At 42.0% G+C, this 15,238-nt stretch overlaps 2 protein-coding genes across 2 annotated transcripts; one reads left to right on the top strand and one right to left on the bottom strand.

Moving 5' to 3' along the window:
- The first annotated feature begins 832 nt into the window (after positions 1-832).
- On the top strand, positions 833-3,080 carry map1lc3cl (microtubule-associated protein 1 light chain 3 gamma, like). The gene is made up of 4 exons (XM_027022726.2): positions 833-1,039; positions 1,216-1,271; positions 1,375-1,481; positions 2,384-3,080. Exons 1-4 carry the CDS (start codon positions 982-984, stop codon positions 2,541-2,543), a joined length of 381 nt encoding a protein of 126 aa, XP_026878527.1. The 5' UTR covers positions 833-981; the 3' UTR covers positions 2,544-3,080.
- A 1,878-nt stretch (positions 3,081-4,958) lies between these two features.
- On the bottom strand, positions 4,959-13,589 carry ehd1a (EH-domain containing 1a). Its single transcript, XM_027022725.2, has 5 exons — positions 12,835-13,589; positions 10,466-10,563; positions 7,092-7,504; positions 6,702-6,866; positions 4,959-6,409 (listed from the first exon to the last, which is right to left on the bottom strand). Exons 1-5 carry the CDS (start codon positions 13,230-13,232, stop codon positions 5,879-5,881), a joined length of 1,605 nt encoding a protein of 534 aa, XP_026878526.2. The 5' UTR covers positions 13,233-13,589; the 3' UTR covers positions 4,959-5,878.
- Between the last annotated feature and the right edge of the window lie 1,649 nt (positions 13,590-15,238).

Raw genomic sequence — 15,238 nt, 5'->3', positions numbered from 1 at the left:
TCTTACTGAAGTGCAGAGGAGAACAAAGTACCCCTATGTGCCAGGTTATATATAATACACCCCTAATATAGCCTACACTGCCAGTATTTATCAACTCTGCTTGTTAAAGAAACAACATAAAAAGACATTTTAAAAAGCTGTTGGTAATGACAGCATAGACCAAAGATAGACCAATTTGTAGGCCTATTACGCGCAAAACTGGGCATCCTCACGGTAAGTCCCTTTGTAGAAGGGCACGGTGTATTCCAGTATAAATGACGGAACCTTAGGCTTATCCGCTGATAGACTACAAAGTAAAGGAAAGGACCATGCATGTCCTCACTGCTCATGGCAAAGATAAAACCAGAACACTGGGGGAAAAAAAAAAACTAAGTACCGACAGATTTCAGTTGGCCTATACTACATAGATAATGTGACAGCTGACCGCTCCAATTTCTCTTAATTTATTTAAAATACTGGGGGCATCGTTTGAGGGCGTATGGATCCCGAAAACAGGTTCTTTCATTATTTAAAATACAATATGTCGTTATCCAGTAAACTTGTCGGGGTTTACGTGAGTTACTGGATGTACTCCGGCACGAACCTCTGAACAGTGTTTGGACTAACTGGTACGTGTGAATGTCATCTTCCTTTGCGCTGATTGGCTCGTAGGGGATGCCTAGAGCACTTATGGTGGGGGCGATGTGCTTCCAGTGTCTTCTTCAAGTTTTATTTAAAAGGTTGCTGGTTCAAGAGCAGCCAATAGCGAGCCAGACACGGCGAAGAAAACTTTTTTTTTTTTTTTTTAAACTTGTAAGCACATTTACGTCTATTAGAGCATTTATTTCTCCTCCCGCTTTTCACACCTCAGTTACTTGGCCCTTATAAAAGTGCCAGGCGAGGCGAGCAAGCGGGTTTGAGCACTCTACTCCCCGCGGGACCACCACGTCGACTCAGGTTAGCGGCGATCCGAGCCTCTGCCCTGCCATCGTCTTCGCCGACATGCCTCCCCTTGAAAAATCTATGGAAATGATGCCTTTCAAGCAAAGAAAATGCCTGGGTAAGATGCACCTTAAGAGGAAAAATATTACACATAATGTTCATTTAAATAGGATTTTGCTTGAAAGAGTGAAAGCATGCATGACGTGACTAACTGGGTAAAATTCTGTTTGCTTAATACCCACATATACTATATAAAGTTTAATTGTACTTTGACCTTAATTTCTGTGAATATAGCAACAAGAAAAGATGAAGTCTGCACGATTCGGTCCAAGTTCCCCAACAAATTACCGGTAGGGTCTTTTCTGTCTTAGTTCCATGCCTAAATACATATAAACATTTAGGGGGACCCTGCGTGAGCTATATTTGACCTCACCTCTTTGTTCTTACGCACAGGTCATTGTTGAGCGATACGTTCAGGAGAAACAACTTCCTCTATTGGACAAAACAAAATTCTTGGTTCCCCAAGAACTCACTATGGGTCAGTTTCTGTGTTTGCTCAGGTGAGTGCAGTCCCATTGATTTTAAATCAGTGCTCACGTTAGATACTAAGTTCTGATATCTGAGAGTTGTATGAACCTGTTTCAGCTTCGTCCCTCAGGCAGGTGCTTCAGCCAAATCAGGGTCAAAACAACCAGACTGCAAAAAAGCTTCTCTCCATACGCCATCACACTCATGAACAACTACGTCACATAAGCTTTCTTTCCTGACACAGTTCTGTACCTAACTGTCCAGATTCTATTCTATTTAAGTTTATTCTGTTTCATTCTTTTACATTCTTTGATAGTGTTGTGATCTCCGACCAAGCTTCTGCATTGTACTTAAATACTCTTCTTTTCACTGACATATGTGCGTGCATGTGTGTATGTTTACAGGAATTAAAATTTCCTGCATGTGAGTGTGTAGTTGTGGTAGATCTCAGGTATGGATGTCAATATTATTGTGCAAGTGTAAAGTTATATTGTCAGCTACTGTATAATGTGCAGTGTGTTTTATGAGCCACCGTGAGACCGAAGACAAATTCCTTGTATGTGTAAATCACTTGGCCAATATGTCTGATCCTGACTCTGAAACAAGTTTGTACATTATGTTGAGTTTGAAATGCTATGATCTGCCCACATATTACTAGCTAGTGTTTTGCATAAAGTCTGCCCAGTGACTATGTTTACACTTTTGTAATGATCCAGAACTTCTGTATAATTCCCCATTGTTCACATCACACCATAACAGCTTAGTGGTTATACAAGCAACAACAAAGAAGAAGAAGAATGCCCATTTCCGACAGTTTCTTTATACTCTTTATTCAGTCTATTCAGTCTTTAAGAAGAGTAGGTTTAATTAGGGCTTAACAGTTAAATTTAATGCACAACTTGACCGGTGGATTTCCACTCTCACTTTCTCTCAGGAGTAAGATAGCTCTAGAGGCCACTCAAGCTCTCTACCTGCTGATCTCAGGGAAGAACATGTGCAGCATGACGGCCAGCATGGCAGAGGTCTATGCTCAGCACAGGGACGCCGACGGCTTCCTCTACATGAGCTACGCCTCCCAGGACATGTTCGGCTGAGGCCAGCCCTTCCGCACCTCCATGCGGACCGCTGAAAAGATCGACGTCATCTCCAGCCCTGCCAAGCTCCTCCACCTTCAACTTTCACTGCTGTTGCTGGAGACCATCGAAAGCTATTTTGTTTGTTTGTTTTTGCTGTTTTCCGATTCATGTGAGGTTTACATAAAGGAGAAAAAACACATATGCACCTCATCAGAACATCAAAAATTTACCAGGTGCAGCACCGATGGCTTACAAACTGTCACTGTGAGCACTTATTGTGAAGACACAGCCATCTGAGTTTCATTTTGAGTTTGCGGGACAATGGCAGAACACAAGGGATGTCCTGGGATTCTGCGTCTGTGAGACAAAGGAAGAGGGTTGTGCTCTGCGTGACAGAACGTTTTTCCCTCCTTTGATCTGTAGTTGTCTCTATTCAGTTGTCTCCTGGAAATAGTTCTGAAGTGAATGAGCCATTATGAGTACAATTACCAAAATGAAAATGTTGACAGAAACGAGTGGTTACGCTCTACCTCAGCTGTTTATGGGAATATAAAATAGAATAAATGTTTTGACCTTTTAACTAAATGTCTGCATGATCTTTGCCATCTGTTTGGGGTGTGTTCTCAAGACATTTCTTAACAGATTAAGAAACCAATCATATAGTCTATTTTTGGACACCAGACTATGAATGTTTGAGACATAAAGACCCAAATGACATTTCTTGAGAGTTTGAAAAAAGGAATTTCATTCCACTGTATCAAAAGTCCATTTAGAATTAGCCAACATGTAAACACATCTCTGCCCGCCAATAGACTCTTCAATATTGCACCTCTATGTTAGATCTATCGCCCTCCTACGTGCACACGCCTTATGTAATCCAACAGTCTTCCATCAGTGCTGGAGTCAATGTGCCAGCTGGCTGAGACTACATTTATGCTCAGGTGTGATGTCACTCAGTAAAGGGAGTTTAAGGGCAGTCCAATCAGGGTGCGAGTGTCATTTGTATCCCCTTCCCCACTTAGCACATGGCTGGGAATTCCAGCACCCAACAGCAGTGTTCTAGAATCACAGTGCGGGAATCTAATAATGGCCAGGAGAATGGCAGGGTCAGTGAAGGCCTTCTTTGACAGAACATACTGCTTACTAAGTGATAATAAAAGCTATGTGTTTTATCACATTCACCAAAAGTGTTGCGTGTGCAGAAGGGATGAAGGCTACAATCTGATGTTAAGATAGCATTCTGATGCTACTTATGGTATCATAAGACAAATATAAGAACAGCATGGAATCTTAGGTCTAAACATATGAAAACCCTGCTGTTCAAAGTTCACCTAGCCAGGCTTCCGCAATACCTTTATGTACTGGCAGTTCATCCTCACAGATTCCACTGGACATTTCAATAAAGATGTAGTATGCAAAACTTGGGTCTGACTGGGTAAATGGCCAGAGGTGAGAGTCATTATGCTAGGGTTAGGGTTACACTCATGCTTTAGTATCAACCAGGCCACATGCCAAATTTGATGCTGTAGATAGCACTACAGGAGTGTGTACTGAATTAAAATTGGCTTTACAACTTTGGCACCTTCAGCAAATTTAGATCAGTGGGGAAAAAAAATTATTCATATGTTATATTGATAGTGCCAATATATGTTCTATTGCCAATGCTGGGCCAGTATGAAAAATAGTCATATGATAGCCTGGGAAATACTTCTGAAAGAAAATAAAGGTGGAAAACACAAAGACTCCAATGTGATGATGTATTGCATTTCAGGGAGAGGCCGATTTCTTTCTAACAGAAAGCATAACGAAACCATTCCTCAAAACCAAATCGAACCAAGCCACAGCAGCACAGGAGAGGGTGCTGTTTCAGTATGAGTTCTTGTGCTGCCAAAGCCTAACCATATAAGAGCCGGGGGAGGTTATCTGACAACTGCAGATTAGCATCCAACCATGCCTGCACATGAGAATTAAAATAACAGAGAGAGCGCGTGCGCGAGAGAGAGAGAATTGCTTGTTCCTGTCAGCAGATGTCTCAGCCACTGCAATTCCAAAATATTGAAAGAAGCAAAGCAGGCAAACGTTTGGCAGTCAGTGACAAAAGCCTCCACAGGCACATGCATCCGTGGTGCGTCTGAAGTTCTGAGCGAGGCTCTTTCACGCAGAGTTCCGTAGCATCTCTGTTAACGGATTTGCATTTATGGAGGCTTCAGTTGCTGAAGCACTGGACGAGATGACCTTAATAAAGATCACAGTGTTTGAACAGGCTATGCGTCTAGCTAACACATGGCAGTGTTTGTGTCTTCTAGTGCTTTGTGTGGATTCCCCATATTAGCACTCTTGCATTGGGACATTGTAGAATACCGGAGAAAACCAATTTTACAAAATAAAAGTACAGACCACAATCAGGCAAACAGAAATGATGTAGGGAGGCAGTTTAACACTAACTTTTCATTAACAGCTTGCTTTATTTTTCATTAGATTAACATTAGTATAAGAAGATCTAAAGGAGGAACTAAATCCCAACACCTCTGAAGACACTTGAAAATGTAATGACAGTCATTTTAAGGTACATAAAGAATTTTCATGGCAAATTTCAAAAATATAAAAATACAGATTTTGGAGAAGAATAAGTTAGGTTTACACAATGAAATAATGATTTATTTTGGAATAAGATGTATTAATGGTTCACATTTTGATTTTTCCATGAGTAGTTCCTAACAATGCACTGCAACAGTCTCTCCTGGCCCATCCTCCCCCAAAATTGTCGTACATCATCTTAATACCATAAGTCCTTCAGCAATCTCATTTTGAACAGCCCTCTGAAAATGGCATCCTAGTTTCCAGACATCCAATCCCAAGAATCCATCACTGGCACTGACTCATTTCTCAGCTCAACTTTTCAGTTCAGTCATTGGAACTCTAGAATTATCCCAGAAATTCAATCGGACATATTCCAGAGCCCATAAGATAACTCAGTTGGGTGCTCAATGACTAGTTAAACATATAACCAGCCCTGATTACTGTACTCTATTCACTTTAATAAATAACCATGAAAAAAAGAGCGCAGGACATCTGAAATGGATGGGGGAGAAAAAAAAAAAAAAAGAAAATCGCCAAAAATGTGTTCAGAATGAACCAGTCCAAAAACCCACTGCTACTAACGAGCAAACTACAATAAATTGAACAGCCCCTCCAAAAAAAAACAAAAAAAAACAAAAAAACAGCACCCTTGTACATTTGACAATGAAAGAGATGGTGTGTGAGTAAAGTCAGCCAGGTCGCTCTCAGAACAAATGCCCGGAATGGCTGAGGGAGTGGAGGTCCAAGTGGTGCGGCAGAAGATCCGAAGCGTCTCAGTCCTGGCCCTGCTCACGCTTGGAGGGAGGCACCAGGTGAGGCGGCAGCTTGGCTGGCAGCTCGTAGCCCTCCAGCTTCACCTTGATCAGATGGTTGGCAAGAGCGAACTCCTCGTCATCCAGGAAGCCGTCCTTGTCGACGTCGGCCAGCGCCCAGATCTTGCCCAGCACCGTGTTGGGCAGCTTGGACTTCAACATCTCCTTCTTGGCGGTGGCGCCCGATACCTTGCCATTGACGGGGGAGAGTGTGTAGAAGATCTCATCGTAGGATGGCTTGTCCTTGGCCACCACCCACTCTAGCTCGTCGATGCCCTCGCCGGCGCCCTCGCCGTAGCCAAGGCCAAACGGGCCGTTCATGGTGCCTTCGAAGGCTCCGCCCTTCACCATCTGGTCAGGCATGGCTGCCTCCTCTTGCCGCACGAGCGTCATGAGGCGTGCGATGTCATTGGCCAGCATGTCCTCCACGGCCTCCAGCAGCTTGGGCCTCATGACGGGGAACTTGGCAAAGTCTTGGCTGGCCAGGAGATCCTGAGGAACGGAAAAAACATCGTTTAGTGAGAAACTAATTCTTGATTAGTTTACTATATTTCCTCAATACAGTTAAAAGCTATAGAAAGGTCAATTCTAATAAGGTCATTTCTATTTCATTCCTGAGTTCATCAGGAAATTTTCAATCAAATTTCTCTGATATTTTTTTGAGCAATTAATTTGATAATTTCTCCAACACTAGTAAGTATCATGAACGCATTTCCATTTGAGCGGCTCCCAATACTACATCGGCTTTTTTTTGTTCTCAGACTTTAGCCCTGGTTATTCATACCTGCATCTTCTTGAGGTTGGGAAAGTCACCAGGAGAGATGTTGTGTTCTTTCTCGACCTTCTCATAGATTGCACCCAGGTTGGTAATAAGTTCTTTCTTCTTGGAGTCTTTCCCAAACATAGCGGGCATCTCCTTCTTCAGTGAGGTGATTATGTATGCATGAACCTAGGGTGAGAATCACCAACGCGCCAAGTTACATTCCGCCTCCCATTACCCGTTTACTGTCTCACGAGATGGAATGCCATCACATTATTTCAAAATCCCTTGTGAAAGATCCACTTGACAATCATGCACAAACTTGTCAAGTTAAAAAAATAAAAGCGATACAGATGCATGTGCAGTAGCATAAAGGGCACATTCCCACATTCCCGCCAAGGCAGCTGTTCTTACCTTGGCGAGACGGGCCCTCTTGATCAGATCATTCAGCTTCCTCAGGGCGGCATTCCGAGGAAGAGACTGGATGTCTCGAAAAAGGTCCTGCTCCTCGGCTTCGAACAGCTTCCTGTTATCAGGAATAAGGAGAGGCTGTGCCCAGAACGAGCCGATGTAGACCCGCACCACCTCGGGTGTGTTAATAATCTTCCCCAGCGACCACATGAGCGCGCCGTACACCCTCATAAGCTGCTGTGTGCTGATCTGGTCTGCTTTGTTCAGCACCACGCGCATTTTGTCCTCGTGGTTTTTCAGCGCCTTGATCACCTCGGAGAACTCGTCCGAGATGTCCAGCTTGTGGGCGTCGAAGAGCAGGATGATGCGGTCCACTCGCTCGGCAAACCACTCGAGAACTGCCGCAAAGTCATAGCCTGCGGGAACCCAGAAAGGAAATGGTTAATCGGGGATTTGAAGTCCTTAGGGCAACAGTGCGGGTGACGATGTTTAAGAATAAAGTCCAAAAGTGACCTTTTCTCTGACAAATTTCAGCCGTGCTTTTTAGGCTTTGACTTTGAGGAAACCTTAGGGAATCTGAACAGACAGAGTGGGCTGTAGATGTGAGACAATGTGCTCTTAAATCACCACATGATTTAAGAGCATTACAATAAGTGACAATAAAGAAAACCTATAGAGCGCCGCAGAACAATGCAGCCTGTGTTTCCCAGTGACAGGAAGCAACCAGGACCGAAGGGAGGGAAGTGCATGAGCAAAGAATCATGGGTTTGATTAGGAGCACAGTCATCTGATCTACAGCGAGTCCTGAACGTCAAGGACACAGCCACGTAGTCCGAGAGGGTCCAACTGCTGTGAATACCAGCATGTATGCGTTTGTTTCTGTGCGCGTGTTGCTCAACTGCTCTGAAAGCACACCAGGTTAGATTCGTAGCACATTATGAATCACTAGAAGAAAACGACTACCTTGCATTTCAAATATGAGATGAAATATATTCTCCCTTCCAAAGGGAAATGGGGAAATCCTGCTCGTTGGTTCAATATATGGACAATATATATGCAATTCTAATGCATGAAACCGAATCCCCACCACCGATTCAAATGTATAAATATGCTCAAATATCTGAAGACATTTTTTATTTATATATGTATGTATATGTATGTATGTATGTATGTGTACACACATACACACACACACACACACACACACACACACACACATATATACATATATAAATATATATAATTAACATTTTAGAACAATTAACTCGTGTATATTTAAATTCATGTACTCTTAAAAGATTAACATTATGCATATTAGTTATAATAGTTGTTGTTTTTTTTGTTTTTTTACTCGATTGTACAAGTGTGTACTTATTTCACTATTGTAAGGTCAAATATTCTCTTCCTGAAGCTAATATGTTCTGCGGCCACTAATCCATTGTGTCAACATAACCCACCAGAATAACGGAGTGAGCTACAGATTTACCAGAGCACCATGTCATCAACAGCTGCTGAAATGAGTCACAATCACACAAGTTTAAGAGAGCGGGAGCGTTAAGATGCATGAATAAACCAAAGTCATCCAGCCACAGAAGGAAAAGGTGAGCTGTGGCATGATGTCAACATCAACACCTGACAACAAACGAACACAATGGCTGGAGTCAAAGTCATCAAGAAAGCCACACCCTGCCTCATTCAGCGCTTATTATGCACAGTCAGTCAGCTGTTGCCTCGCGCAGCTGGATGTTCTCTCTCCCCCCCCCCCCCCCCCAACACACACACACACACACACACACACACACACAGACACACACAGCCACACACAGCCCTACCTCCTGCCCCAAAGGACCTCTGTGTGCTCATTGCTCATACAGCTCTGCAGACATTTCTCATTCATTATACTCCAGGTCTTCTGCTAGCACCTGATAAACTAAAAATTCAAATCAGTGACAAGGGTCCCCAACATTCCTGAAGTGTGTAGCAAAGAAATTCATCACCAAGTACAACTGTCACTTAGCAGGTGTCCATAGCACGATCAGAACAAATATGTAATGAATGATTTACTCTAATCTACCAAAGGAGAAACCATTAGGGCTAATATTGTCTGTCAACTGCCATTTGTTGCAAAAACACAAACTTCATGTAAAGTTTTGCAATAAATTCAGAAAGCAGCCTTTGTGGCTGGAGCTCAGTGTTTGTAAAGTGTACAAAGTGCTAGATTGGATTGTAGAACATGGCGAACGGAAGGAAAAACACAGACTGGAAGGTCTGAAACAAGGGCAACAGCGTCTGTGTGCACAAAGATCCGTCTAACTCTGCATTAAAGGCAGTTCTGAGCCCTGTGTCCACAAAGATCTGTCTAACTCTGCATTAAAGGCAGTTCTGAGCCCTGTGTCCACAAAGGCCTTTGTAAACTCTGCAATAAAGGCAGTTCTGAGCCCTCTGTGCACAAAGACCTGTCTAACTGTGCAGTTAAGGGAGGTCAGAGCAGTGTGCATGAAGACTTGTCTGTAAAATAAAGGCAGTTCTGAGCCCTGTGTGCACAAAGACTTCTCTAACTGTGCAATAAAGGCAGTTCTGAGCCCTGTGTGCACAAAGACTTCTCTAACTGTGCAATAAAGGCAGTTCTGAGCCTTGTGTGCACAAAGACTTCTCTAACTGTGTAATAAAGGCAGTTCTGAGCCTTGTGTGCACAAAGACTTCTCTAACTGTGCAATAAAGGCAGTTCTGAGCCCTGTGTGCATTGCAGAAGTATATTGGGAGACTGAAATGAACACAGACCTCATTAGCAGCTTTTTCAGTTAATGTAAATAAATTCTTAGTTTCATTAAAATAAAGAACTATAGCAAGTAAAACGTCAGTAACCATAACTCACTGGGTTACTTCCCAGCAGTAACCTCTAAATGAGTCTGAAACTTTTATGTCAGCCCAATCGCACTAATCACGTGACCCAACAGGTTTCAGGGCTTGCCTGTTCTGCTTTGTTTTGGTTACCACTTCCTCTTTGAAGAGTACTGTTTTATAACATGGCAAGTATCCCAGAGCAAAAAAAATGAAGAGGGGAAAAAAAAACTGCAGCATTTCACCACAATTCAGCTTTAACTTTATTCAAAACCAGTAATCCAGCCCACATGGGGCAGATTTCTCCAGAGGTAGAGAAGAGGCTTGCTCCTTTAGATTTCCATGACACTCCAACATACTGATTTGCCTAGAGTCTGAGTGTTTATCACCAGCAAGTGTCAGTAAATGTGAGATCAGTCAAGGCTAAAGCGAAAGAGAGAGCTGAAAAGGCAAATAAGAAAATTTACATACACACACACACACACGCGTGTGTGTGAGAGCGATTGAGAGACAGTCCACACGGCAGAGATGCTGACCTCGGCTGATCCTCTGTTTCTCCCCTGACAGGATGCCTGGAGTATCAATGATGCTAATGCTCTCCAGAACAGGATTCTTCAGCTGAGCACACATAAACCTAGAGAGAGAGAGAGAGAGAGAGAGAGAGAGAGAGAGAGAGAGAGAGAGAGAGAGAGAGAGAGAGAATAGCTTGTTCCTGTCAGTAGACATCTTAGCCACTGAGAGAGAACATATAAAACAGGTTTGGTGAAGCTTTGAAAACAAGGCTTCTGTCTACTCTGTCTTGTGTGACAAAAACATGACAATTGAAATTAATCTCCATGCATTAAAAACATTTTACAGCATTAACTGTGAATGCCTTGTGCATGTATCTGGTAACATTTCTGATCATTCACAGACAACAATTTCCTCCGAGTCTGCCCCAACAGGAAATTCAACTAGAAAATCGTTGAAGCTCAGAAATGTCGGTGTTACAAAAAAAAACAAAAACCCACAGGTATGGTCTAATTCTGTAGATGAAGGATCATATTACAGCAGCAGAACTAAAAGGGAAGTCCTACCCTGAATGTTCCCCTCAAGTCCAACCGAGAAAACAGGGAAAAAACAAAGGGAGAGACAGACAGAATTATTCCAGTGTAGACTCTGGTCTTGTTAGTTATACATTTTTGCTCCCTTTCTTTCTCTCTCTATGACCTCCAGGCCCCGCACATTGTGTCTGCGCTTGCTTCTTCCCTACCACGCCACTAATTTGGAACTAATACGTAAACCATATGCGATCGCGACGACAAGGCCTGAGTCTCAGCCAGACATTCTTTGTGGAAAAGGACATTTTTATTGTATTTTTTTAAAATCACAAGCAAGGTCATTGTACTGTACATGAAACAGAACCATGGCACTGAGCTCCCAGTGGAATGTTTACATTATTCAGAAATTCCACATGTGGTAAACTATGAAGGACAAGCTGGAATATGATGACCAGATCTTGGCTACTTTCAATTACTCCAGACGCTCTTGTGTTTTATACCATCACACGCGCGCAGGCGTGCGTGTTCTAGAGTAGATAAACAGAAGTGAAGTGTTCATCATCAGGATGACCTGCCAGCTCGTGTTTAACCATGCTCCAGCACAAGACAAGGGTCACAGAGAGAAAGGAGAAAACAATAGGAAGCTGCAGGCATATGGGGACTAGGCATCAATCAGGAGATAAGAAGAAGATATCCACAAAGTGCACGGCTTGCTAATCTACTTCCCATTTGCAGAACTGCAATTTATTTGATTCTGTTTTGAGCAACATTGACCCCTGCAATGGCGGCCTTGGTGTGTGCTTTTGCTCCACGTTGAGGTCAGGCAAAGTGAAACTCCAGCACTTTCAATAGGAAGTAATTAGCTGAAGGATTGTTCTGTCTGGGAAAATACAGTTTCAGCACATCCACTTTTCAAGTCTTACTAAAAATGACTATAATTTGCAAGGTCAGTTCCCTAAAAATATTTGGCCCGTCATACCAACTTTGGTATGACAAATTACTGGCAGAATGAATAAGCAGAAGTGGTTAATGGTCAGAGAGGTTATATTTGGGAGAAAGTGGTGGCATTAGGATATAGAAATGCCTGGCTGGCTCTTGTCTGTGTATTCTCTTTGTTTTGAAATATCATAAACTCATATGAGAAGAAGAAAATTGAGGATTCTTTTTCATTTTACGCTGTTCTGTTATTGCTCCTGTACTTCTTAGTTAGGGCACTACTAACTCGATTCTGCCTTGGCATCATACACTTTTTAATCCAAGGCAATACATCAAAGAGTAATCACTATAATCCTCGTCTGGGCCAAATCCTTTTGATTGGATGGAACACCTCACACTCCAAATACATGTGCAGTGAACTAGGTTAGAACTCTCACGCTTTACTTTAGAGACATACATAGTCCACACCTGCACAACACATGTGCTTCTCCCCAAATAATGGGCGTTTCCCCTTGATCTGCTGTGTGTGACTGACCTAAAAGTTCTACTCATAATGACTTGGTACTGAGTCAGAGGGGGACCAAGTAGATTCCTGGCTCATAAATTCATTGTCTCATGACGCAGCAGAATTCCTAATACGAGTGTCTGGAAAATCCAGAAAAGATCCTCGTCAGAAAGATTGGCGATTAGTGATGACTGACTTAGTCTGGTGTCGTAATGTAAACTCAGAAGACGACAAGCAGGGTGGTGGCCCGAGGTTTTGCAAGAACTTTCAACTCAGAACTTTATTATTAGGTATATAAATCGAAGCAACATGGCAAAAGCGATCCTAAATAATTACTGGATGTTAAAACCAGAATGTTACGCAGAATACTTTACAATTTTCCCAACGGTACGTGCGTAAAACATAAGCCAGGACTACTTCATACCTGTTCAGGAACGCGTTGCCAAATGCGTTGAGCTTTCGGAAGGGTTTTTTCGGATCAACAACGAGGGCATTACCCGGTATTACGCCGTCCTGATCCCCGTGCATCACCGCTATGAAAGAGTCAGTAGTTGGCTCTGGGCCTATCCGCATACCGGGAAAATCCTGCTCCATTAGATGTCGGATGAAGGTAGTTTTGCCAGTTGAATACTGGCCAACCAAAAGTACCATGGGTTTGTTGTCGAAATCGGCATCTTCCAGTGCCGGAGAATGAAAGTCATGGAAACGGTAAGTGTCCTCTAAAGGGAAGAGTTTATTGCGGTAGAGGCGCTTGAGTCCATCCGATACATTCTGAAATAGTTCTGGGTCCTTTTTCCCATTCCTTTTAGACCAGCTAAACATTGTGATCTATAAGAGGTGTCTCTGTACCAACCGGTAGAAGAAAGAAATGCTACTCCGAACTATTCGATGAAATATCCGCCACTGCCCTTCCCAGGCAGATATGTGTCTTGATCTTGAAAGTTCAGACGGTCCCACCCCTGTACAGTCCCCTCCCCAAGCTTAGGACACGAATGAATCACCAAAGTTAAATAGTTAGCTAGCTGAGTGTGTTCCTCTGTAAGAAACGTGTATTGTAAAGCCTTAATACTCAAAAGACAGTAACTGAGTGTGTTATTTCCTCTTAAAACTGAAAGTCCCTTGTTACAAAAACGCAGAAAAAATACTGTTGGCTCATCTTGACTTTCCGGATCTGCGCCACATGCACTATGCAGAATAAAGCAAACGGAACCACAGCCTTAATTTCAAATGAAAAGCCCCTTGGTTAATTCGGCCTAAAATGTACGTTGCAGTCTGACTTGCTTTGGTCTATTTAAGTTTCATTAAAAAGTGATTTAAGTGTGCAAGAGCGCAAATATATTCTCTAAGAAAACCAAAGCTTACGACTTTTGATTGCTTTGCAAATTAAACGTCTATACTGGGGGCTCTCTCTCCGTTTGCTTGTCAAAACCTGCACTCTTGCGTCCATAATTGGTATTACATGCAGCCTAAATGAGAATTGCGCTGCTCTTCAGTGTGTTTTTTTTCTAAATCGTCGCGCAGCGCAATATTTAAACAGTTATGTTTTTATCAAACTGTAAAGTATAATACAAAATACTCTTAAGGCTTGGCGCTTAGTTTGTAAGATACAAAACATATCAGATCTGCTCTTACGACAATCCAGAATAACCCAGCACATGCACACAGATTTCAGTCTTTATGATGCCTGGGCATCACTCTCATAAAAATGTGTTCATGGACACATCCTTTAAAAGTCCTTTGAGCAACTACTCGAGAACTTTAACCTAACAAGAGGGCATAGAAACATAGAGCGCAGAGAGTTCATTAGTAATAACACCACTCTTAACATCACTGACACTTTATCAGGCATAGAAAAAAAAAAAAAGATTCTTTAAAAAGTCCCATGCAAAATCTCGTTTTTAAATACGATTTTATGTTAAATATCGGAAGTCACTACAGATGGTCTTAAACAGACCTGGGGAAAATAATTATTCATTGTTGTAGCGGATGATGAGGTGGAAACGGATTTGGGATCAAGATAGGAAAATATCCATTTGTAATAGAACTCGAGCTGCCCAGCTCAGAATAATTCACCATTTGCACATTACACCCTACAACAAAGTTAAGTTTAACCCGACATGCTCACCATACTGCTAATTGATCTAGACCAAGATAATGTAACTTATTCTGGGCATGCCAAATAAAAGACTGACATCTAAATAGGTATAGGTAGTATTCTTACCTATACAGCAAAAATAATTTCTGAATGTCTTGGTTAAGTGATAAGGCTCCTTCCGTTAAGATTTGGAACATAGTTGTAAAAGAATGTATAACTATGGGGTTTGTGACGTGCATGCTTACCTCATAATTGGTCTTATTTAATCCGTTTAATCAGTTTATTAATAAATATGAATGTGTGCAGATATGTTTACTGAGAGCTAAGTATAAATCAATATCAATATCTACTAGGATAAGTTGTTTTTGAGCTTGGCTGTTGTTACTGTTTGTTGAAAAATAAGACTCTAAAAGAATAATTTAAAAATGACCTCTAAAAAACATAAAGGGATTATATTTAATGTAATACCATAAGGTACGTTTTTTTAACAACAGGTACACCATCAATTGATGTGACTGCTTTCTGCATTTGCCAGTAGCCTACATGTTTGGGCTGTAACGTTAGGTAGTCTGTCGCATGATAGTTATGTAAGCTACGGGAAATATTTAATATAGTTTTTAAGATTTTATTCAAGTACATCATTTGTCACTTTTGATGCAAGCTAATGTCGTAACTGAAAGCTGAAATAAATGTGTGCTCTGAGAGAGAGAGAGAGAGAGAGAGAGAGAGAGAG

The sequence above is a fragment of the Electrophorus electricus genome, chromosome 12 (assembly GCF_013358815.1).
Source record: "Electrophorus electricus isolate fEleEle1 chromosome 12, fEleEle1.pri, whole genome shotgun sequence".
Classification (NCBI taxonomy): domain Eukaryota; kingdom Metazoa; phylum Chordata; class Actinopteri; order Gymnotiformes; family Gymnotidae; genus Electrophorus; species Electrophorus electricus.
The sequence above is the reverse complement of the archived record's forward strand: the minus strand, read 5'-3'. Positions and strand labels throughout refer to the sequence as shown.